General features: G+C 37.2%; 3 protein-coding genes and 1 pseudogene across 6 annotated transcripts in view; 2 read left to right on the top strand and 2 right to left on the bottom strand.

The window, feature by feature from the left end:
• LOC122639551 (splicing factor 3B subunit 2) overlaps window positions 1-18951 on the bottom strand; it is a 35907-nt gene extending 16956 nt beyond the window's left edge. For 3 of the 4 annotated variants that reach the window (XM_043832419.1, XM_043832421.1, XM_043832418.1), the window contains exon 1: window positions 18937-18951. The gene's annotated coding sequence lies outside the window, so the exon portion shown is untranslated. Of the gene's footprint in view, window positions 1-14624; window positions 14636-18936 lie in introns of those variants that run through there. The other variant, XM_043832420.1, reaches the window with a different exon arrangement.
• On the bottom strand, window positions 849-9063 carry LOC122639555 (39S ribosomal protein L46, mitochondrial). Its single transcript, XM_043832424.1, has 6 exons — window positions 8795-9063; window positions 8550-8615; window positions 7402-7476; window positions 3053-3182; window positions 2828-2953; window positions 849-1264 (listed from the first exon to the last, which is right to left on the bottom strand). The coding sequence occupies exons 1-6, from the start codon at window positions 8944-8946 to the stop codon at window positions 1121-1123; spliced, it is 693 nt and encodes a 230-aa protein (XP_043688359.1). The 5' UTR covers window positions 8947-9063; the 3' UTR covers window positions 849-1120.
• On the top strand, window positions 15024-17306 carry LOC122639554 (BTB/POZ domain-containing protein At1g55760-like). Its single transcript, XM_043832423.1, has 4 exons — window positions 15024-15373; window positions 15655-15800; window positions 16223-16338; window positions 16612-17306. The coding sequence occupies exons 1-4, from the start codon at window positions 15252-15254 to the stop codon at window positions 17212-17214; spliced, it is 987 nt and encodes a 328-aa protein (XP_043688358.1). The 5' UTR covers window positions 15024-15251; the 3' UTR covers window positions 17215-17306.
• Window positions 18865-24629, top strand: LOC122640201 (annotated as a pseudogene).
• Window positions 24630-24655: the final 26 nt, after the last annotated feature.

Genomic DNA, 24655 nt, shown 5'->3' with positions numbered 1-24655 from the left:
CACAGATTCTAAGAGTGCAATTCATTATATTAAGAGGAAATCAAGAGCTCTATGGGTAGCTTGGTGGCACGTGGATCAAATTGAGTTTCTTCGTTCCCTCTTTTGGCCCATACATTTCTGTTTTCTTTACAGAGAAACTAACAAGACAACAAACCTTTTACAAAGGCTGTTGTCCTATGTCGGAGAGTAGATTTTCGACATCAGTGGTTTACCTGAAGAACTCAGCAAGTGCAAGGCAAGAGGGAGATAATAGGAAAGAAAGAGAAAATAGGAAAACATAGAAATTTAAGGGAGGAAGAGAAGGAAGAGGAGAGAAAAAGATAGGGGTTTTCTTGTGAGAGATAGCCAGCTTCTCTCAAGATAATCTCTAGACATAAATTAGGGATTCCAAAAGTCCCCTTTTATTCATCGAATACTATTATAAGTAAACAAATAGTTACGTAACTCCATCACTTCTCCCTATAACTTCTCCTTCCACTATTATCTACTAATAATAACTCGTCACGACTAATAAAATAACTACAACAATACTTACATAATGACCAACAACAAATAACCACATGATAACCAACATCACTCATTGCTAACAATCTCCTAATTCTTTTAGCATTAATACAATACTCTTTCTTTACTCTGAAAACCAAACAGAAAAAAAAAAAAAAAAAACACAGTGAGGTTCCCCAAAGGCCATAAATACTAGTCCAATATAGTGAAGGCAACATGAAAAGCAGGTTCATAATTAAATTTCAACCAAAATATAAATGGTGGAAATATTTGTAGAGCATTACCCATGGCAGTTCCTGTTAGTGCATCGAAAAAAGATTTGCAAAGACAATGGCACCTTAGGGCCTTACATTAAACCCTTTTTATTCTGCAAAACTTTGTTTACTTGATTAGCGAACAATTGTACATTCCATGACAAAAATGAATAGAACAGTCGATAAATAATTCAAATACGCTGAAAATAGGGTGTCATCCCCATGACCTAAAAATCCTTGTCCAGAACATGAAATCTATGTTGATTACTGCTAGGTGTGATCAAGCTTTCCAGAGCTCAAACTCACTGGAGAGAATTGTTTCAGGAAATTTTGATGAGAACTTGAAGATGGGAGCAGCAGCCTCAACTAATGATCATCTGGTTAAGGAAGGCAGCTTGCTCTGGAAAATATTCCATTAATTCATCCTTCGTAACCCATACATGATCCTCGCTTTTGCCAATCTGGAACTTGTTAGCAGCAATTACTTGAGACTTGAAGAAGAACCGCTGCACCAGATACGGTTAAGCACACAAAACAACAAGGGAATTATATAGCAAGAAAAAGAAACCTATTCACATTCTCAAAAGCTGTTGTAACGGAAAGAAACCACCTAAAAGAGGAAATTGATAAGGACCACAAATCAGTGAGTAGCACCTACACCTAAGGAGCATTAACAACGGGCCAGGAGAATCACAAGAACCAGCTTTATACTCAAGAACATAAAGGGAAACAATTCTTGATGGCATAGATCAATCAACCATTATTAGTTATCAAAAGATCTCTTCACCTTCTAATAAGAGCCCATTATGGGATATCAGTACCATACTTCAAAGAGTCAAAAATCCAACTCCAAATAACATCCTTGACAAGATTTAAAGTGACTCCTTAAATAGGAATTTTTAGAATTAGAATTTTTCTTCGATTGTACGACCCTACATCCCTCGACTCATCAGCTTCTAACCTGATATTTGAAAAGCATGCACAATTCAAAAAAAAAAAACAATTGTACATCTTGCACATCTAATCATATCAACCATGTTGGCCTGAGACTGAATTTTCGGAAAAGAATCACTCACAGCCATTTCCTTCATTAGATCCATCACAGGAGCCAGGCTGCTGGACAGGCACCTAGTTCCTTGCCACGTTAGTAGGTTGGGTGATGCTAAAATTTTGTGAACAGGTAGACCCCCAAGGTCACCTGCTCACATGTGACTTTTAAACCCAAACAGACTTTACCACATGGCAAAGCATTAAAAATACAGGACTATAGATAGGGTACATGTATAGAGAAGGTTTATGCATGAGAGGATATGCTAATACATGAGAGTGTCTACGATTCAAATTTGAGTCTAAAGTTTGACCAGTGGCCAATCCAGACAATTCTCGAGATATCCAACAGTTGGATATGCCACATCAGCCTTCTACGAGGCACAATTAGTTAAGCTCGTCTTGTAATCTTGTATGGGTGCGCCATCCATAAAACCTCTTACCACCTATTAATCACAGTAACTCAGGTCTCTGACAATCCTTTGTTTCTTCCTTCACCCTACTTGAGGATTTGATAGTAATTATGATTTCTCTTGGGGAGACTGAACATAGAGTAGCAGAACAAACTGTACTCCAAATCCTCATATAGCAGAGACACTAGCCAGTTTAACATCATTCCTAAGGTTAAAAAAAATCCAAGCCATGGAAGAAAGTAAAAGGACAGAGAACTAAACCAACACATAACAGACTTCAAGTATGATTTAATACAATTGCTAATATAAATAGTAATAACTGGCACCACCTCCCATCAATATTATTTTTCTTCCCCCCCCCCCCCCCCCTCCCCCAACCCCTTTTTATAGATTGAAAGACAATAACAATAACAACTCAGCCTTATCCCAACAAAGAAAGAAAGAAAATTTTTTCTTCCCTTTTTTCCTAAAGGGAAATAATAAATGTTTTGAGAAGAATGTAAACAGATGAGAGCATTGTTCATTGAGAAGAATTAAGGAAAAAATAATAATATGTATCATGTCTGCAGCCAGAAAACACATAGGTATAGGTAACTCCAAAATAGTTACCTTGAATGACGGAAGGTCAGGCACGTCTTCTGTTGGCTGTATAACCATATGGGCAAAAGGAGCATTCCCAACAAAATACGTGTGGGAAAGGTCTCCAATAATCGATTTTAAAGCTGACTCGGCACACTGCAAATTATAGGGTGCAAATAATCAAAAAGTTAACACCACACACCCTCCCCCAACCGAAAAAAAAAAAAAGAAGGAAAAAAGTAATTGTGCTACTACCTTGCGCAAGGTCTCTTCCGACTCATAAACCTTTTCTGGAAAATGCCAGACAGGTTTTCCTCCAGGAGCCACATAAGTGGTACCATAGAGGAGAAGATAGAGTCGTCTGTCCAGTGCCCTCTGTAATGACCTTAAAGATGGTTGAACATAAAACATTAAGAAGAAGGGAATTAGATATTTGCAGGATTAGCATACAATATCCAGAGCAATTTTTTAATGACAGCACAAATCAGACAAGTTTTCAAGAGTATGCCTCAAGTTTTTGCATAAGAATGATTCCTAGCTACGAATGAACTCGTAATGTAACTGTCTGAATGTGTTAAATACTTAAATGGCTATAATATGCTTTATATTAAAGCTCTTTTGCATATGGAGCAGGATACAGGCTTTCCTGCAGAAGCCCAATAAGTACTGCCATAGAGAAGAAGATAAAAGTCAACTATCCACCACTCTGCAATCACCTTAAAGATTGTAGAAAACAAACTACTAAGCAAATGGAATTATATTCATATAAATGTCACAACAATATTCAGAGCCAATTTATACTGACACACAATTTAGACACTCCTCCAGTTTCTGCAAAAGATTGATTCCTAGCTACAGATGAAATTACAATAAAAGCACCCAATGTGTTAAATGACTAATGTATGCCATATAAATCATATCAAAGGAGCCTTTGAGTAAAAGCAGGGTTCCACCAAATCCTTACCAAAAAACCATTCTACCACAGTCCACACACGCTCTATAAAGTTCCATGTGGCAGTTCACTTACGGCACAAATTTAGTGGACATGTTCTCCAAATCATCATATAACAATGATTAAAGTTGCAGACTAGTCTAACATCCCTACATGTGTCATTCTAAAGGTTTGAAGAATGTCTTTAAAATCAAGTGAACTTAGCTCAACAGCAACAGCAGAAAAACGATGGGGAAACCCCAAACATAGTGTGGATCACCAAAATTTGAAATGCACCTTATCTAGGGAGTCTCCATCTATCCAATGCACAGGCAACCAAATCATCAGTCCACACAGTAGAAAAAATCAGAGTTTGGTGGAAACGCCAAAAGGTAAGGGTGCACAAGAGATATTTCCCAATACATATAGATAATTTGTTTCAGAAAACAGCCTCTCTGCGAAGCGGGGTAAGGCTGTGTACTGCGTACATTATGACCCTCCCCTGCTCCCCAGACCCTGCAGTGGCTGGAGTCTCGTGCACTAGGTACGCCCTTTTTAAAATAAATTATTTGTTAAACTTCATAGCATGAAAATCACAATATATCTAGTAGTGCTGTAAATGGATAACCGAAAATCCGAATTCGATCTGCATCCGTATCCGTTTAGGGAGATCCGTATTTGTTTAGAGATATCCGAAAAAAATCCGAATACTCCGATAAAAATCCATCCGGAAAAAAATCTGAATACTTAATAATAAAAATTTAAGTAAATAATGATCTTGGGGGTTTTAGAAGATTCAACAGGTTCTAGAATATGAGGAAAAGAGAATCATGATCTGAGAGAGATGGATTGAGAGTGAATTGTATCCACTAGGGGGAGGAAGTTCCGGGTTACACAAGGCAGAGATGTAAACGGATGGTCGAAAATCCGAATTTGATCCGCATCCGAATCCATCCGAATCCGTTTAGAGGTATCCGCATTAGGCTAGGAAATATCTGAATCCGATCACATCTGATCCATATCCGAGCCGAATCCGATCCGTTTACAGGCCTAAATATAAGAGAGAAAGCTGCCAAGCCTGTTTAAATTATAGTGACAACCTAGAGGTGTTTATTATGGTGGAATCTCAAATTTGAAACTAATCAGAACAGAGGTTTTTCTTTTCGGGTAAAAATTTTACTAAACAGAAGTTGGAGCACCATGAAATGGAACACTTACGTAAGTGAATCCAAAAACTTGAAGATAAGGGTATCAGAATTCAGAACTAGGAGCAAAAATAGGAATATGGCAAAATGACATACAGTTATTAAAAGGAAAGCTCATTCACATTTCTAATGTACAGGATATAGAATCATGACCTATATTCCCCAAGAATGAGTAAATTGTCTCCAACACTTGCTCATATGCCAAATTGAGTTTGACTCTTAATATTAGGGATGTGATCTTTTTCAGCTGAGCACATACTTTAACTTACAGCTAATATTATAAAATTGGGATAGGATTTCGTCACTCAGGTAAGTGCGTTTTTGAACTCTGTATTAAAGAAATATCCATTTTCTCGCACTCTGGACACATACAAGTTCAGACTTCAGTGCAGTATATTAGTTCCCTCAACCTGGGAAAGAATCCCTTAATAACTTCTAAATTTTTTCTTAGTATAAAATTACATAATAAAATTCAAAAAGTTTAACAATCTGGTCTATATCTCCTACAGATCCAACTCCTTCTCGCAAAAATAAATAAATAGAAATGAAACTATAACAGTAATGACAATTTGAATGGAATGTGGACTATGAAGCAAGACATTTCAGCAAAAGATATTGATTTAGAGGAATTGTTACAGAAATACGTGCTCAAGGTATTGTTGGATTGTTTACAGGATGCACTGAGTCATTAACTTAGGGAAAAAAATTAGAGGCTCAGTGAGGCGTACGATTAAAAGAAAGGGAAAAGGGTTCCATCAAGCCTGGACTCATTCTACCACGTCTGGACCCGGAACTTATTCCATCACACCCTGGATCTTTTGTGCCACATGGACTGATAATTCAGCAAGTTGACCGTTCGATTGATTTGGGTCCCCTTGATTTGCCACATGTCAAATTGGTGCCCTATCTCTTTTGTGTGGCCCACCATGCATGGGCTTTCTTGTCCGATGTTTAGGCAGTCCTTGTTGAGTTCATTTTCTTAGATATCTCAAACTATTTTTAAACCTTTATTGTGAGTATCAGATTTATCTAAAATTTTGACCATGGATAAATGATGATGTGGACAACATGTCCACCAGATTTGAGCTCCAACCCGACTGCCAAATAGCAGTTATACAAGGCATGCTGGAAGAAGTCCCAGAACCAGGTGAGGTGGAACCCCACTCCTGTAAAAGAAATTGGTGAAAGAAAGCAATATTGGTCCTCTAAATTGAACTAAACAGCACAAGAATGACACAAGGTGGAAATAAAGAATAAAGAACAAAAATAAAAAAGAAAGTCAGGAAAGATCAATACTCTATGGAAATCCACCATCAAACCATGGATGCACATGGCAAAAAAACATTAGAAGTGCAATCCAATAACTAAAAATAATTAAAGACAATAATAAAGAAACAAATATTTAAAGCAAAATCTATATATATATATATACCAATCTTGAACTCCTATTATGACTTAAACAAACTTCAGACCCTCAGTAGACTGGACATCCAGCACATAGAAACATATTAAAAAGACCATGCAACCAACAACTTGTTAACATTGGCTTCTGATAAAAAAAAATTAAAAATACAAGAGGTCCAAAACCACATACATACATAACCACCAATATTAGGAGATTACAAGAATATCACAACTGACAGAAAAATGCAGATCTCTGATCCAACCCACCAATCAAAATAATAACAACTCGAGAGGGAGAAGAAAGAACAAAAGCCAACCCATATAAGCCCCTCAAAAACATCACCCCTTTCCCCCTCTCATATCCTCTCTTCCTCTTCTTGTATGCTGATCCTATAACCATTACTCTTTGCCCATATTCTTAATAGATACAGAAAAACTCATCAATGACCTCTCTTAGCTATGAAACTCATCATCCCCTCTAAAGAGAACAATCTAGGTTGGCATTGCACCAGATTAACATCCCAGGACTAAGGTAACAGCAACGTGGTAGGCACCCAAGAAATCCCATCAACATAAGTAGAAACTGATAGTTTGTACCACATCATATTAAACTGCACAAAGTTATCAAGTTTCAGATTTTTCAATCAATTACAAAAAATTTCATGATTCAAGAGCATAGTATGACACATGGCAGCAAACTCCAAGGAAGCATTGACACCCTAGAATAAATCTACAGATTCACCATGCATATCATCAAATCATAAGTGTTAAAAAAGACTTTATAACCAACAAAATAATTCAGTATATGAATCAGGGAAAAAAAAATAAAGAGAACCTCCAATGGATAAAAAAAATTGACACATACATGAGAAATACAGAAAGGAAATGGCAGCACTCACATAATTGATGATAAAAAGTAAAGGCCTCCTTAAACAAGTTGCAAAGTTCCCATAAAACTATTTAGAGGCTATGCACATTTGGAAAGTATTACACCAAGTAAAAAAATAATAATAATAATTAATGCATATCCTACCGGTAATGTAATATATAAATCCATTCTTTACCTTCGGTTGTTTGTCCTGTCATCATCAGTGACCCGCGATGCAGGAACATAATCAATCTGGTAGTCACCTTTTCCCCTGATAAAAAAATGTTTCAAGAAACATATTTGTGGGAGTGCATTAAGCGAGGTACTGAAGTGCTAGAGATCAATGCTATTATATAGAAATTATAATTAAATTATGTAAACTGAAACTAATAAGCTCATCAAGTTTTAACTAAAACATGCATATTAGCAGAACAATAGAGGCAATCGCTAAGATAAGCAAAGCAGTAGTTTAGAGGATCCAAGAGACCAGATCACAATACCACCATTTGAAACGCAGACCAAGAAATGCCAAAAGACCAAAAGTTTTTGAAGAATACTCTTATATTGGACTGTTGGGCCAGGAGATCCGATCACTTAGACCGCTGACAACTGGACCAGAACAATCTAATAACTGTCCTGTTCTTAGAAGCATTTTAACAAAGTGAATCATGAATCAGGCTACGGAACTATACCAAACTCCATACCTACAACATCTCACAGGATGCTTTACGTTCCTTAGAAGTTAGAAGTTGAACACTCCTCATTCTACGAATACAGATACAGGGCGTCTTAACTGAGATACTATGGTCGGACCAAATTCCCAAGGCCATTTCGGTATAATTTCTGAAAACCCTTTTTAAAGGATGATTTGATTTCTTCATAAGGGCAAAAATATCCTATTTTCCCAAAAATAGCCTACATTGGTATTTAAAAATTGCATCCTTGCAAACCATCCAGTAGCAATGATATCTAAAAATAGCATCCTGAAAAAAAAGTATAAAAGACAATGGATATCAGAAATACGATGGAACAAGGACCTCCCCTAATGCACCAAATTTTAGACACGGAGTTCCTGAATTCCCTCATTCTTGGTGCTCCTAGTCGAAACATGATCCCCACTTTGATTACCCCGTTAATGACTGATTGATCTAGTAAAATTTAACCATCCAATTCCCTCTCCTTATTTCTTGATTGGCTAATAATAACAGAATAAGAATTGGATGCTTATGCTCAACTCAAATAAACTTATCAGAACCCACGAAGAAAGGAGAAGTTACAAATAGAATGAAAGCGATAGACATCAAGCATGATTTAACAAAGAGGTCAATCAACGACATTATTCACCTAGATTCAGACTTTGTTAGGACCTCATCCGGATATTTCCGTCGATATTGTTGCCCCCACTTGAACCTATACAAAGCATTCTAGAGTAAGAGAACTTCAGCAACTTACGGCCCCTTTTATTTGACGAAAATAGAAGAGTACAATAATATAAAGTAGAGAACCACCATCAACAGTGAGCAATCATTTTTTCCTTACAAAAACTAAAGTCTCGAAAGACATAAAGGGAAGAACCAAAATAGACTCACGAGAACTCCTGAAATGCGTAGATGACAGGGTCGATCTTAGGAATGACTACCGGCAATCTCTCGAACAAGACGGCAGCGACGATCTTATCGGTATTAGATGAGGTGCAGAAGCCGCGGGCAAGAGATCGAGACAACAAAGTGAATCCCCGCATTTTATTTCAAGAAATTTCTCTTTTCATGGATCCCTAAAGCTCAATGGGTTTCACACGATCATCCCAAAACCCTGCTTAAACCCTAAAATCCGAAATGGCTCATCGTCGGAGAAATGTCTTGACAGTCGAGTGAATCGTCAATAAACTTTGAAAAGAAAATCACCTGCGGGTGGCTCACCCAAACAAATCAGGATAAAAATCCTCTCCAATACTTTGATCTGGTAGTAACTCGCAGTGCTACCTTCACTGTGCGACAGCTGGCACAAAATGAAACTCTTCCCGTTGTAGGTACTCTTTGGTATCATTTTTCTTTTTCATTTTCATTTTTACCTATTTAACATAAATCATTAATGAAAACTATTTTTATTAAAACATAAAAATGGTTTGGTAACCAATAGACATAAAATGGTTTTTTATTTTTTGTGAAAAAATGTGTTTGGGATCTCTATGTGCAAAATGGTTTATTGAAGAAATAGATTAAGAGATATCCCATTCACCCATCTTCTTTATAACTCTCTCAGTTCTCCTTGCATTATAGTGGTGTTTTCTAGCCGTTTCCAACACTTTTCCATCCTCTCAATTTTGGCCGAATCATCACAGTAGGTGGGTCTCCCTTCGCTGGGACTTATTGGCCCCTGCTACTCCGGTTAACTGCGAGTTGCAATGATGGGAAATAAGTTATCTAGTTTGGATTGCAGTCTTGCAACCTTGTTGGATCATAGCTTCCTCCATTTTTTTCTTTGGACAGAGGGCTTTGATCAAAATTGTGATTGAAGAGATTGGATTTGTGTGTGTGTATGTGTGTGTGTGGAGAGAGACTGCATGTTTGATCCTGCTAAATTATCAAGTTTTCACCCAAAAAGTACTGCAAAACTGAATCATGTTTGAAGAGAAGTTTCACATAAATTTAGAATGTTCTAAAAGCAATTGGTCCACTTAGAAGTTCAAATGTTTTGATAATAGAACTTTTGATCAAAATAACTGGGAACTCTTTATATTTTGGATTAAAATAATCTCTTAATCATTTATTTAAGTATGAATTTATTAATAAAAAGACCCACATAGCTTCCTCCATTTTTTCTTTGGAACAGAGGGCTTAGAACGAATTTGCATTTGGGTCACATCCCTTCCTCCTCATCTGTTGCACGAGGTCCAATGCATCTCCTATTTTCACCGCCATTGCAAAACTAGCCTTGAAAATCCTAAAATCTGCAATTGATATGGGAACCAACGATGGTTAGCCGCGAGTCACTGCTATTCTCTTTCCGGTGTTTGAGGGTGGCGTTTTGGTCATTAGAACCTCGAGAGTATTCATCAGAGGGTTTTGAGGCAAGTTGTTGCTTCGGTTGTTGGAACCTTGCAGGCGTTCGTTAGGAGCCCCGTACATATTCAGATATGATCCAAACCCAAGTTTATTTGGATCTTGGATTATGTGATCTAACAATTTGAATCGACAATACTCTCTGCATTGTCCCAATACCCCATTCCAAGACACATAAAACCCATGGATAAGAGATTCTTCATTCACCGTGGGGTTGTGAAACTGCCTCCTTTATATACAAAAACAACAACTCAAATCATTTAATGAAGAACTGAGGGCTTCTTGGGTTTAAGTCTTGAAGAACTAGTCCACCAAGCAACTTTGTAGCAATTAACACCCATGTAGCTATCGCAAGGGCCTACCCAATTTTCAAACAATCTCCCAATTCAATCTGGCTCCTATTAGAAGCTTATTGGGCTCAAGTTATTTCAACATATGGGCATGTTATGGGCTTCAATTAAAGAACATAAAACAGAGCTTATCTTAGGCACTTTAAAAAAACTTGTGTGTGGACCTGTCTTTAACCAAACTGTAGGGATTAGTTGGGCTAGTCTTGTACTGCACCAATTTCCTCACAAACTTACTATAAGTGATAAGAGAAGACAAAAGTGTGTGACTCCCCACATAGTTTCTCTTTTAGTATTTCTATTCATCTTCCACATAATGGTTATACATAATGGCTATAAATGGATTTCATAATCCATAAGCTGACTTTAACTACCATTCAACTAGTCTAATGTGGACCTTTATCCGTTGCTGTGCACATTGTGCGGTACAGCAGCGGTCATGTGTGCACAGTAGAGCCCGTTGTACATACATGGCCGCTGCTGCGTCGTACGATGCGCACAGCAGCGCTGCAGTTACAGCAGCGGATAAAAATTCATCCAATATGGGAAGGCAATGGTGGAAGGAATCTCGTCCACTTGTTCCTTCAAATTTAATAATAGAATTATTAAAGTGTTTCCAACATCAACCTCACAATAACAAATAAAAATAAAAACCATAAGCATTCAAAAACTATGGAGGAAAGACCATTGAACAAGCCTCTCAGCCCTGACCCACCCTATCTCCCATTCTCCCTCACAACAAAGCTAACTCCACTACCAATTCTTAGATTCTTACACTATCTAGTAATCTATAAAAGCTTTGACAATCAAATACCTATGTATAGCTACCTTATTATTTTCTTCATTCATCAAGTATCTACAAAAGCTTTGACAATCAAATACCTATGTATAGCTACCTTATTATATGTAGGTCATAATGATGAATGAAGAAAATAATATGGACAATAGGGCAAAGTATTGCCATGCCGGCAGTATGGAATGGAATCTTCATACCCAACCAATGGGGGTACGAAAGAGGATGTCAAAAGAAGGAGAGAGTATAAGAGGATTCCCACATCCTTGGTGTGTGGATCATTTTCCCATATAATATATCGAGTTTCCCTTCACTCATAATGTAAAGAGAAATTCTTAATCCACTATAAAAGGGTATTTATGACCATTACAAAAACAAAAACAAAAAATAGACAGGAGATAATGATGACATTTACTAAAATCACCTCAGATGAAAAGATTTTCAGTACTTTGGGTTGTGGAAAACTTTCTCCAATGAGAGAAATATGAAATAAGATACCAACAACTGCCTAGTGCAGGTGGTGAGCTGTGGTACGCTTCATGCCCATGCTCACTAGGAGTTCTCAAGTTTGAGTCTCCTGGCTGGTGGTACCTTCCACCTCCCTATTCCCTCCCCCTAAAATAGTAAAATATATATAAAAGCTCCCAATTCTAAAAAAAAAAAAAAAGATTTCCTTAATCAGCCTCAATTAATTAGGGCAAGACTTAATTGAGTTGAAAGCAATTAAATGATTACCCACTAACCATTCATCATACCATTGCATTGATGGACCACATAATTTTAATAGCGTGCGAAAAGATTGTTAGTCATATAATCTTGGATTAGAGTCAAGACATTGAGATGATCCACTTACCTATTTGTTATATAAAAAATACGAATTGATGACAATGATCAGTAATGTTGAAAATCAGTTTTAAAAAAAAATGTTTTCCATTCAATTGCGAATTCAACTATGACATATGGAGAATGGCTTTTGTACGTATTGGATTATTTACAATGCTTCAATATCTATAGGGATTCAAATTTATTGAACATGTTATCCTCGACAAGTTATGAGCTAGATCTTTAACGAATCAAATTTTATTGCATGTTAATGTAATATTTTAAAAATTATTTAAGAAATCAAATCTATTACAACATATGGAGATTGCCAAAAAAAGAAATCACTCTCGAAATAATCAAAGTTAAGCATTCGAAATTGAAAAAGTTGTAAAGCCAATTTTTTATCTTTTTGAAAAAGGAAAAATTGGAGTCATTAAAGATACAAATGGAAGATGGAGACTTTAATTTATCTAAAGTGGGGAAATCCAATAGCTCAAGTGGTAGGAAACTGGAAGACATGACTTGTGGAGAAAATCATACATAAAAAAAGCTTATTACCGTGGTTATCTTTCAACTTGAATCCACAACCATTAGATTGCAATGAAGTAATTTTACCGTTGCACCAAGGCCTCTCGCCACAAAAACCTATACATACAATCGTCAAAATAAATTTTCATCTTAAAATAGTTATGAAAAGAAAATATAAAATGTCAGAGTGCGTATTCTACCATGCACCCTGACATAATAAAATGTGGGACATACATTGACACCAACTCTTATATTCTAATCCATGTGAGCCTCGTGTGGTTAACACCACTCTCTACACTCCCAATGGTGTAGCTTACAGATCTCTTCTCACCATTGACGTCGTGGAAAACCCCCTCCCTATTATTGAAAAAGAAGCATAACAGACCGTAGTGTAGTGTAGATTCCAAAATACACCCTGGCCTCTCATATAATAATAATGTGGGTCCATACTGCTACTTGCTCTTCTAATCTGAGTTTTGCAAATTCCTCCCTACAATGGCGTCATGGAAAATCTTATCCCTTATTATTATTATTATTATTTACTTATTTAAAAAATGATTATTATTATTATTTACTTATTTAAAAAATGTGAGAGGATATAAGGTGGGACCGTGGGCGTGAGAGAAGGGGATTACTTGCAGTAATGGTAGTGGTTTAAAGATTCCCGGTTGGGATGTCCCACACAGAATGAGAGGATACATTTCTTGTCGATTTGTGTGTATCCGAAAGCAACGGAGTAATACTACAGAGTGGACGAAAGGAAAGAGACAAATCCAACACCCGTCCCCTCCTCCTTCAATTCTAACACGACAAACCTTTTAATTAATTAGCTCTTTAATTCATCCAATCGAATCATAATAACTCCTTAATTAATTCCATACTAACTTCCTAAGCTGATCATCCAAGTTTAAACAAAGTATCAGATGCGGTTTCATTTACAAAACTGTGAGATGAGTATTAGATTCCAACCTAAAAATTCCAACTATTCCTTTTTTAGGTGAGACGAGGCTTTTCAATTAGACTTGGCTCTCCTCTCTCGTTGTGGCAGGAACTGGAGGATCTAGCCTAGCAAAAATAAGGGTGTTTGATTTATTTCATAGGCGGACCGAATACTGGTCAATCAATGTTGTATGTATGAATCTCGTCATCATAGCCATCGGAAGAGTTCCAACACACCAACTTAGCTTAAAAAAACAGAAAATATATTAAACAAAATGAAATTCCACATAAGGGGAAAACCCAAATAAACAATGATGAGAGATTCAAGTTTAGAATGAAATTTTATTAGGATTCTTTCTGAAGATATTAAGTCAATTTTTAATACTAATGGGTACTTATGATGGTGCCATATAGTTTAATGTCACAAATTATTAATCAAGAAGGGAATCGAAAATAATTCTATAAATCAAAATCAAAATGTTGAAAACAAAGAGTTGGAGAAGGAGTTAATTGGCAAAGTCAAGCATAATTTAAGGGTTTTTTTTTTTTTTTTCTTCTCCTTTTTCTTTCTCACAAGCATGGTCAAGGTATTAGTATCGTTTCAACATGTACACATCGATTTGCTGGGGTCTGATATTAATATGATATCAATACATATCAAAAGTAGTGGCAAAAAAAAAAAATTTATTTTGAATTTGCACAAGATATTGATCAAATAATCGTAAAAACAAGACCAATCAAGGTCAGGTTGAGTGGGGCGTGGTAGGGCTTGGCAGAAATATTTCTGCCTAACCTTAGGGCTGGATTGGACTTGAATTGAGCTAAGAGAATGAAACTGAGATTTTAAAATCCAGCCCAACCTAGTCCTATTTCACCTCTACTTAAATCAATGCTAAAACAAAACTCTTTTTTTTTTTTCTTCTTTGTTTCTCTCTCTCTTTCTCTTAACGATTAATCACTTGGTTAAACAAGGAGAAAGAAAACAGGAGAAAGAGAAAGAGATATTTTGGTAATTTAGCCATAATAGAATATAGATACTTTGCTTGGAATTTGGGAGTAGTTTCTTCCAATAAAAGAATGGGAAACAAAAACAAATGGAGATAATTAAAAAAAGGGGGAAGATTTTGCTCAAAAGAGAATAAATTATAAAGAAACCAAACCAGACTGACCCGCGCTTAAATAAGACACATCTCAGGAAGGAAGCCGACGACAGAACCAAAATCTCTCTAGCTCTGCAACTTTCCATTCATTCAATGGCGTAAAGCAAACTCAAAATCCTTGCGTGTCCGAAACCTGCAAAAGGAGAAAAGACAATTAAAAGAAGAAAAAAAAAATAAAAAATAAAGAGGAACAGAAGCATTTCTTTTAAGAGCTTCCAAGTATCTCTCATATCTAATTGAAGTGTGTTAAGAGATCAGTGAGAGTATATCTGTAAGTAATTCTTCCATGTTTAAGAGTGATTTCTCTCTTAGTAAACCTGGGAAAGCCTGGAGAACTCTTGGACGGCATCTTCGACTGCATCCATGAGATTACCTCTGCCCTCGCCTTCGCTAGAATGAGCGACTCCACCGCTTACAGAGTCGAAACCACCTCTCGTCTCGCTCAATGGAAGATCGAAAACTTCGCTTCTTGCACTTACAGGAAATCCGATCCCTTCAAGATCGGAAACTGGAATTGGTAAGCTTTCCTAATCACAAATCTCTTCTTTCTTAATCTTCGATTCTATAAACATTCTTTAAGATAAGATGAAGATGAAGATGCCTTTCAAGTTCATTTTGATAGTTTCTCTACCCTGAACCTGAATTCCCAAATTGAAAAGTGAGGAAGTAATATTTCTAGTAGTTCTTCCCTTCATTCTCGTTCTTTCTGTACAGTTAATTACATTATCTTATCAGATTTAGAGTGAACAAACCAAGACTCTTTTTTTTTTTTTTTTTTTTTATTTGTCTTATTTTTAGGCGTTTATCATTGGAGAAGAATCGGACATTATCGATTAAACTATATCCAGAGATTTCGAACCTGACGAGAGAGCAACCCCCGATTGCCTCCTTCATCATTCGCGTCCACTTCTCTGTTGGAGATCGCAAGGCTCTTGTTCACCCAGGTAATCAAATTTTTTAAAAGAATTTCTTTCGTCTATTACCATGTAAGGATATACTCTGAGAGGACCAAATAATGCAAATTATGGCTGGCTCTCCAAAACTCAAAATTAATCTATCTTCTCGATTGTTATGGGCCATCTGTTGCTCTTTTTACCTTTATTAATGGTAAATTAAAGCAGAGTCTGAGGCAGATCATCCTCACCCCTGAGATCCTTAGCTAGAAATTAATACAAGAGTATATGGGCGAACACAGAATCAAAGAACAATTTGATTACTGTTTTGGAGAAGAAGATCCTAACCTATTAGTAATGAGTTCCTCATTTTATTTAGTTCTTCTTCGAATTATATGCCTTGCCAGTTACAATTGAGGAAACTAATAAATTCTTGCTCATTCTTCCATTTTTTATGTCCCTTGAAAGTGCAGGGATAACAGACAAGCCGCTAAAGAACGACGACTTCGTCTGGACGATTGAAACTCCATTAACAGGGAAGTTCATCATCGATGTGGAGTTTCTTGATCTGAAGATCGCATCCCCAATCGTATGGTTTCTTCTTCCATCGTCTTATTAATGTCTCTGTTCTTTGTTAATAAAATTCCTACTAATTGTAAGAGACTCTATGTCCCTATGCAATTGTACACAGTACCTAAAGGTCACCCTTTCAGCTAATTGCCCATGTCTGTAATAGTCATGGAATTTCAAAATTTTCTTAACCCTGTAAAGGATTGTTAATGTCCTTCACATACCAAGTGCTTGGTCCTTTTCCCCAGAGCCCTCTTTAAGTTTATGTTTTGATTCATTGTTTAATATGCAGGGTGGTGAGCCTTGTTCAATTTGGGCACAAGGATTCATCCAGAAGCAGTCAAATGCAGCAGGTTTAGCATCACTTGGTCGAATGTTATCCGAAAGCATCCACACGGATATCACGATTTATGCCTCTGATGGGAGCATTGGAGCGCACCGTGCTGTCCTCGCAACAAGATCACCTGTTTTCTGCAGTATGTTTTCACATGACCTCAAGGAGAAGGAGCTATCAACCATAAACATCTCTGACATGTCAATTGAAGCTTGCCAGGCTTTCCTTAATTACATCTATGGAAACATCCAACATGATGAGTTCCTCATCCACCGGCTTGCACTCCTTCGTGCGGCTGATAAGTATGACATTTCGGACCTGAAAGAGGCATGCCATGAGAGTCTTTTAGAAGACATTGATACTAAGAATGTACTTGAGAGGCTACAGAATGCATCTCTTTATCAATTACCAAAGCTAAAGAGTAGTTGCATGAGGTATCTTGTGAAGTTTGGTATGATATTTGATATTCGAGATGATTTCAATGCTTTTCTGCAATGTGCAGACAGGGAACTTATAGCAGAAATCTTCCATGAGATACTTACCACTTGGAAAGGTTTCTGAAATACTGTTACAGGATATGTTTGTGAAGACATTCTTTTGTTCATGATACTTGGTTAAGATGATGATATACATTATTCTTTACGTGAAACAAATATGTAGCATGAACTAGATTGATTACTTAGAAGAAAAAATGTAAATGAACAGAAGCCAAAGCAATGTTGCAAGAAATGTAGGCAACTAGCTGATTTGCTATCTATTCAATAGATTTAGACTCTCAAGTTGATTTGGTTCTTAGGGTTGGGCTCAAAGTGATATTGCAAATTACTAGCCAGCTACATAAGGCAGGTATGCATCTTGGGCTTAAGTCAGCTCTTATTGCACTTCTTCCCTAGAAACTAACTCATGTAAATGAAAACATGAAACTAAATAAGGATTATGGATTTAGTTCATGGCATACTGTCACCACCGATACCGATACGTATTGTATTGGTCATATTGATTGATTCCAAATCAAAACAACATTTTTATTTTTTTTTCCTATAAAAAAAATCCATATTTGTACTGTATTGGCTGATCTGTATTGATATCAGCTAATATCGATACGACCAATCCGATATAGTTTCATAAAACCATAACAAAGATACTGTGAAGAGCTCAATTTCTTGGTTAGCAACACCAAGTTAGAAAATTTTCAGTTTGACAACCATATGATGAGCTATTTTGTTCTTTTCGTTTTAATGATTCAAAATTGAAGATTTCTTTTGACCCATGTGTATATGAGAGAGAGAGAGAGAGAGAGAGAGAGAGAGTGATCTTTATGTGTCCACAAGTTTTTGTTCCCACTTGACCTGTCATGTGGAATATAATAGTGTCATATAAATAACCTTTCTTATGTGGGCTGTGCAAGAAATCAAAGCTTTGAAAATATAAATGGAAAGTTTACATGTATCTCTCTTGAGGTATCGATTAATTACCAATGCATCTATCTTTTTTCACTATTTACATATACTCTTATTCTTATATACGGTATGCAAATTTCAACATCATTTTCTTCTAAAGTTGTGGCAAATTTTATTTCTTCACTATTTTCATATTGTATCTATTTAAATAGGACATAACAATATGAGTAGATTCTTCCTCCCCCACGAGAAAAGACAGTAAGATCACGAAATACAACATGTTATTTTGGACATGTCACTATTTTCATATTGTATCTTTTACGAATTTGAAATTTGGATAACTTATTCGTACGTACACATTTTGTTTTATATATGGATAAATAATGACGTGTCCTTTTGCTTCTATAAATGTTATTTTATATTACTATAAAAAACGCATAAAGGAATATTTATTAAAACAAAATGACACATATCATCACCTCATCGACATAAAAGTTATGATCACAACCAGTTCCGTGAGATTGGTGGGTACCAATGCAAAAGAATTAAAGAAAAGAGAAGGGAATGACCCGAAGACAAAAAGCCATCCGTCCAACTAACCAACCAACCCGCGGAGTTGAACACAACACACTTGACTTCGGCCTGGTTCTTACATTAATCTCTTGACCCTTGCAACACTATTCGTCCTGTAAAAATAATTACTTGACCTTCTTGTTTTTTTTTTTTGATAAGAAGACCTTCTTTTTTTAAGGAAGTTAAGTTTAGATGGTCAACAAAACTAAAAAAAGCAGTTTGAGGCTACCATTTGAGGATGGTTTTGTGGGATCTGGATCTTAAGGTGTGGTCATATCAATGGTTGAAGGGTTCATGTTAAGAAATTCGATCTCTCTCTCTCTCTCTCTATATATATAATCCATAGGAGAATTGCTTTCAGTGAAACCCTTCCACCACTTCCTGCCGTTGTTGGGGAGTAGGTTTTCTGCTCCAAGCACAGCTATTAAAAACAGGGGAAGGAGAAGCAAATCTACAGAGAACCAATTGGGGGGGGGGGGGGTTCTCAAGGCTTCCGCTTTTCCTTCTTCCTTTTCTGGTTTTCTCTATGTTGCAGAGACCCACGTTCGCTGTTAAAAAGGCAAGCATTCATCTCTTACTGTTCGGCTTCTTCTATTTGAGTAAATTAATTCTGATAACCCATATTTTAATTACTCATTAATGTTGCAGTCTTATGTGGTATACTTGGGATCACATTCACATGGTCCGGAAATCACACAAAATGATATGGATCTAGCAGAACAGTCTCATTACGAGTTTCTAGCAGATTACGTTAGAAGGTAATTAAGAACTGGGAACTTTCTTACACTGCAAAATCTCTTCTGAACTACTCTTGTTTAATATCTTAATTCTCCACACTACTCCTTCCCTTCTCTTCTCAAATACAGTCCTGAGGCAGCCAAAGAATCGATTATTTACTGCTACACAAAACATATCAATGGTTTTGCTGCGATCCTTGAAGAAGAGAAAGCAGCTGAGATCGCAAGTACGAAGCATCGATCACTCATCATCATCATCTGTTCTTAATTTTATCATTTTAATTTTAATGGGTATTCATCTTCATCATTGCTTGCTCCTTCATTCAATCAATGCAGAACATCCCAAGGTCATATCAGTCTTCCCAAACAGAGGAGTGCAATTACATACAACTCATTCGTGGGAATTTCTTGGACTGGAGAAAAATGATGTAGTTCAACCTGGTTCGATCTGGGAGAAGGCCAAATTTGGGGAAGATATTATTATTGGGAACCTTGACACTGGTAAGTTCTTCTCAAGTTTTGTCTTCGTTCTGTCACCATTTGTCTCTGAAATTCTCTAAATCATGCTACCTACAGTCTTTTAAAAAAAAAAAAAAAAAAAAAAATTTCAGATTGTTGTCAGATCAATGTGAACAATTTTAAGCAATTATTTTACTGCTTATCTATCTTCTTTTTCGTTTTTGTTTTCCCCATTAGCTTAATTCCTATGACTCTACACTATCCAACAGATTAAGAAAGAAGTATCTCTTGCTAATTATAAATAGGGAGAGGGTTATCTAGCTAATGCACTATTAATTTTGCATTTTTTAAAAAATTCAGGGATGTGCAAGTTCGATTTTTGAAATTTTGGGTCAAGTAGTACTTAAGGCAAAGTACAAGGGGTGTATGCATAATTTTTCCTTTTACTTATTTATTGATATGGATTACAACTAGGCATGGCCCCGACGGTCGTTGGGTTTTTAAATGCGATGATTGTTGTTCTCAAATGTGGACATAACTAAGTAGGAAAACCTGCTCCGTACCAATTGAAAGCCAAATACCTAAAGTAGAGGAATACATTACTTATCCTTATTAGGATTGACAAGCTCACAGTTCTGTCTAACGTGCCTTCTTACGTTCTTCCAGCAACGAAGATTGCATGGGCAGATAAATGGAGAAAAGGTGTTTCTGGTTTGTTGTTTCTCAGGCATAGAGAGAGATGAATTCCTCTCTCTCAACCACCTCCCATCAAGATGATTACGTGATGGTTGTTTCACAACTCCAACTTAATTGCATAAATCGGTTAATGTTGATGTGGCAATATAGGCCACATCAGCGCTTACATGCATTTCGCTATGAAAATTAATTCATGAATTTAAGGAAACACGAACTGATTTAGCTTTTGAGAGTTAAAAGTAGAAACTTCGAACAAAAATTGAGTTTCTTGTTTCATTTTTGTATTGTGTTCTTTTCCATTATTTTCTTTACCTCTTTCTCTGAATAATATGTGTTGAAATGCTTTGATGGTATTGAAAGGTGTTTGGCTGGAATCAAAGAGTTTTAACGACGATGGGTATGGACCCATTCCGTTAAAGAGGAAAGGAGGCTGTACAGACACCAGACCGGACGGAGTCCGTTGCAACAAGTGAGGCCTCTTTCTCTCTTTCTCTTTCCTCCATTTTCCCTCACTCTCTCCCACTTGTCCCCACCTTTAGGGTGATGATCATTATGCATTTTCCCATCAATATTTATGAGAAAAACAAAGGACTAAGTTTCCTTTCACCCTCGATGAAGGAGGTATTCTCTTGTCACTTTCCACGGGTGTCTAGGAACAGTGGCGAGCATTTCAAACCTCCAACATGTAGGGGGAATAATGATGATGGTAAAATTTATGGGTGTTTCTTTCACCCGTTATGAAGGAAAACTTTAACTGAAAAGAAATATTGACTGTTGTTGGGAGACGTCTTTGTTTTGCTCTTAAACTATTATAATAAGAAAATAGCATAGCCACACTCCTGGATAGAAAACTTCTTCCCATAAAAAAATAATTATTTTCTTATACTTACATACATTAGCATGTTCTAAGGTTGAAACCGCCCAAATGTGCAATTTTTTCTTTACTTCATATGGTAGTCAGGGAATTTTCATTCTTTTTTGCCCTCCTTTAAAGAAAGCATATATTATATTCAAAAGAAAATTTCTATTACTTTCCTATACTTATATCCACTCAAACTCCCCTACTAAAAGTTTCTCTTCTAATTCCTCCAAAAAAAAAAAAAAAAAAAAAAGACATTTTTTTCTCCCCAGTTAATTCTAAATCCCTAAATTATCCTTTATCTCATCTCCTTTCGGCTCCGTTTGATAGCAAAGGAGAATTAAAGGGAAGGGAAGGGAAAATTTTCAAACCTAAAAAAGAAACTTTTGGAATCATTACCCCATGTGATTGTATAAACTACTTAAATTTCTTTCCATATTTAGTAATGACATATTTTACAAGTAATATTTATTTTACATTTTAAACCAAAGGGAATTGGATGCAAAGTAAATTGGAATTTAATAACAAAATATTGAATGATTTGGAGTTAGTGATATTGTCACATGGAGTAACGATTACAAAAATTCTTTTTTTAAGTATAACAATCTCGCTTCCCTTCCCTTCCCTGTAATTCCCCTTGCAACCAAACAGAGCCGAATCACAAATGATTTAGTAAGGGTGGTGTTTGCATGGAATGGGAAGGTGTCAACCGGTAAGGGTGAGGGATTGTAGATTACGTAGTTTGGCTGGAATATTTTGGGACCATGAAACTAGAAGGATGTGTTCACGCCTACTCATTAGCCAAGGCCTAGTTTTGGTTAGCGTTCTTTCTCCCTATTTAATATAAAGTATTTATGTCAAATGACAGGATTTACCTTCATTGGAAAAAAAATGTGTTATGTTAGTTAAAATAGGAAATAATAATGTTACCTACAATAAGATTTTCCATATAGTTATAGGTATTGATTTATTAATAAAGGGAAACGATTTCGGGTTTTGCACAACTCAGGTGTAAGGAATAATCTACACGGCACACATTAATGGCATGAAGAAAATAATAGTGTACACCCTAGATTTGACTTGCTCCCCCATCGTGATTGAATGAGAATGGATAAGATGCTCATGGGATTGACGTGGGGTGGGGCAAGGATGACTATATTTTTGGGAGCGAACTCGAGGTGAAGATGGAAAAGAAAATTAATTACAAAACAACTAGGTTTTTTTTTTTTTGGGGGGTAGAAAAATAGGTTTGTTTTTATTTTATACTTACATTGTCTTGTGAAACACTGTAACTACGTGTTTTGTAATTTATTTTTCATTTCTCATGCAAATTAGAAAATTAATATTTATTTATTTAATTTTTGGATAATTGGCATTCGAAATGGAATGACACAGGAAGCTGATTGGTGCCAAGGCCTTCTGCAAAGGATATCGAGTGGTCAATGGTAAATCCTTCAAAACGGCACGTAACGATGAGTTTGGTCATTGGACCCACACATTATCAACGGCGGCTGGAAACCTCATCCAAAACGCCAATGTTTTCAGATTCGGCAATGGCACGGCCAAATTAAGGAGGATCACCAAGGGCACGCGCAGCTGCCTATAAGGTGTGCTGGCCTGTCGGACATAACTCGTGCACCGATGCAGACATAATCGCCGGTTTTGATGTCGCCATCCACGACGGCGTTGATATTCTCTCCGTGTCCCTGGGAGGCTCCTCCGCCAACTACTTTACAGACGGCATTGCCATCGGCTCTTTCCATACCATCAGGAATGGTATCCTTGTGGTAGCCTCGGCTGGAAACGACGGTTTGGTTGGAGATGCCACCATCGCCAACACGGCCCCCTGGTTGTTAATGGTGGCTGCCAGTACCATGGACCGCCAGTTCTCGGCTTACTTGAAGCTTGGCAACAATAAGCAATTAAAAGGGTAGAGCCTCTCTAAGATTTCCATGCCCACGAATGACAAGATGTACCCTCTAGTGACCGGTCTTTAGGCAAAAGTGAAGGACGCTTCGTTCAAGGACAGCCTAACTTGCAATGTTGGGTCATTGGACCCGAAACTGGTAAAGGGGAAGATAGTGGTGTGCATTAACGGTGAGATCTTGACTGTGGACAAGGGAAGATAAGCACTCGCAGCTGGGGCTGTGGGGATAATATCGATTGACGCTGACGCTTTGATCGCTGAAGCTAATGTGCTCCCTGAATCGCATTTGACAATCACGGACAGTCATGCATTGTTCCAATACATGAAATCGACGAAAGCACCCATGGCTTACATCTTATTGAGTACGACGGAGCTGGGGACAAAGCCAACACCTATGATGGCCGCATTCTCCTCCCGAGGACCTAACAGTATGACTCTCGAGCTTCTCAAGCCAGACATCACTGCTCCAGGTGTGAATGTCATCGCTGCCTTTGCCGAAGTAGCTGGAACCAAACAGATTCCTTTCGCCACAATGTCAGGGACGTCCATGGCCTGCCCTCACGTGGCGGGTGTTAGTGGCCTCCTCAAGAAACTCTACCCTAATTGGAGCTCCACCGCCATCAGATCTGCCATCATTACCACCGATATTAATTAACCTTCTCTTTATCTGCAATACTACTGATCTTGAGATTTGAGACCTCTTGATTCTTCTTCTTCTTCTCTCTTTGGTTTTGTTTTGGCGATTTTATCATTTGTGTGGTGTGTATGCAGCAATTACAAGGGATAATGCAAGGGAGTCGATGTTGAATGGAACAAATGTGAAAGCAAGCCCATTCAACTATGGCGGTGAACACATTCAACCAAACCGTGCCATGGATCCTGGTTTGGTATATGACTTAACTCCCATCGATTACTTGAACTTCCTATGTACCCTTGGCTACAACCAAACTTTAATCAGAGTCTTCTCCGAATCGAAGCTGCCTTACACATGCCCCAAGCCCGCCATCAGTCTCCTTGACTTCAACTATCCTTCCTTCACAGTACCAAACCTCTCCGGCTTCGCCACTTTGACAAGGAAAGTAAAGAATGTTGGGTCATCCCCAGCTACATACAAGGCCATTATTCGCCCTCCCTTGGGAATTTCAATTTCTGTGGAGCCACAGATTCTGACATTCGATTCGGTTGGACAAGAGAAGACATTCAAACTAACCCTCAAGACCAAGCGGCCTGGTTATGCTAAAAACTACGTATTTGGCAAGCTTAAATGGACTGATGGTCATCACGTGGTCAAGAGTCAGATTGTGGTTAAGGTAGCTGTAGCATAGAGATCGATCGAGTTTCCTGATTCTAA

The sequence above is a fragment of the Telopea speciosissima genome, chromosome 9, assembly GCF_018873765.1.
Source record: "Telopea speciosissima isolate NSW1024214 ecotype Mountain lineage chromosome 9, Tspe_v1, whole genome shotgun sequence".
In the NCBI taxonomy this organism is placed as follows: domain Eukaryota; kingdom Viridiplantae; phylum Streptophyta; class Magnoliopsida; order Proteales; family Proteaceae; genus Telopea; species Telopea speciosissima.
This window is presented reverse-complemented; position numbering and strand designations above follow the sequence as displayed.

Bases quoted from the DNA above. Each gene is read 5' to 3' on its own strand.
- LOC122639555 (XM_043832424.1), bottom strand. From the start codon at position 8,946: ATGCGGGGATTCACTTTGTTGTCTCGATCTCTTGCCCGCGGCTTCTGC. The intron at 7,477-8,549 runs GTGAATAATGTC...TTTTTTTATCAG, and splicing joins CTAACAAAGTCTGAATCTAG to GGGAAAAGGTGACTACCAGA. The intron at 3,183-7,401 runs GTAAAGAATGGA...ACCATCTTTAAG, and splicing joins GACAGGACAAACAACCGAAG to GTCATTACAGAGGGCACTGG.
- LOC122639554 (XM_043832423.1), top strand. From the start codon at position 15,252: ATGAGCGACTCCACCGCTTACAGAGTCGAAACCACCTCTCGTCTCGCT. The intron at 15,374-15,654 runs GTAAGCTTTCCT...TCTTATTTTTAG, and splicing joins AAGATCGGAAACTGGAATTG to GCGTTTATCATTGGAGAAGA. The intron at 15,801-16,222 runs GTAATCAAATTT...TTGAAAGTGCAG, and splicing joins CAAGGCTCTTGTTCACCCAG to GGATAACAGACAAGCCGCTA.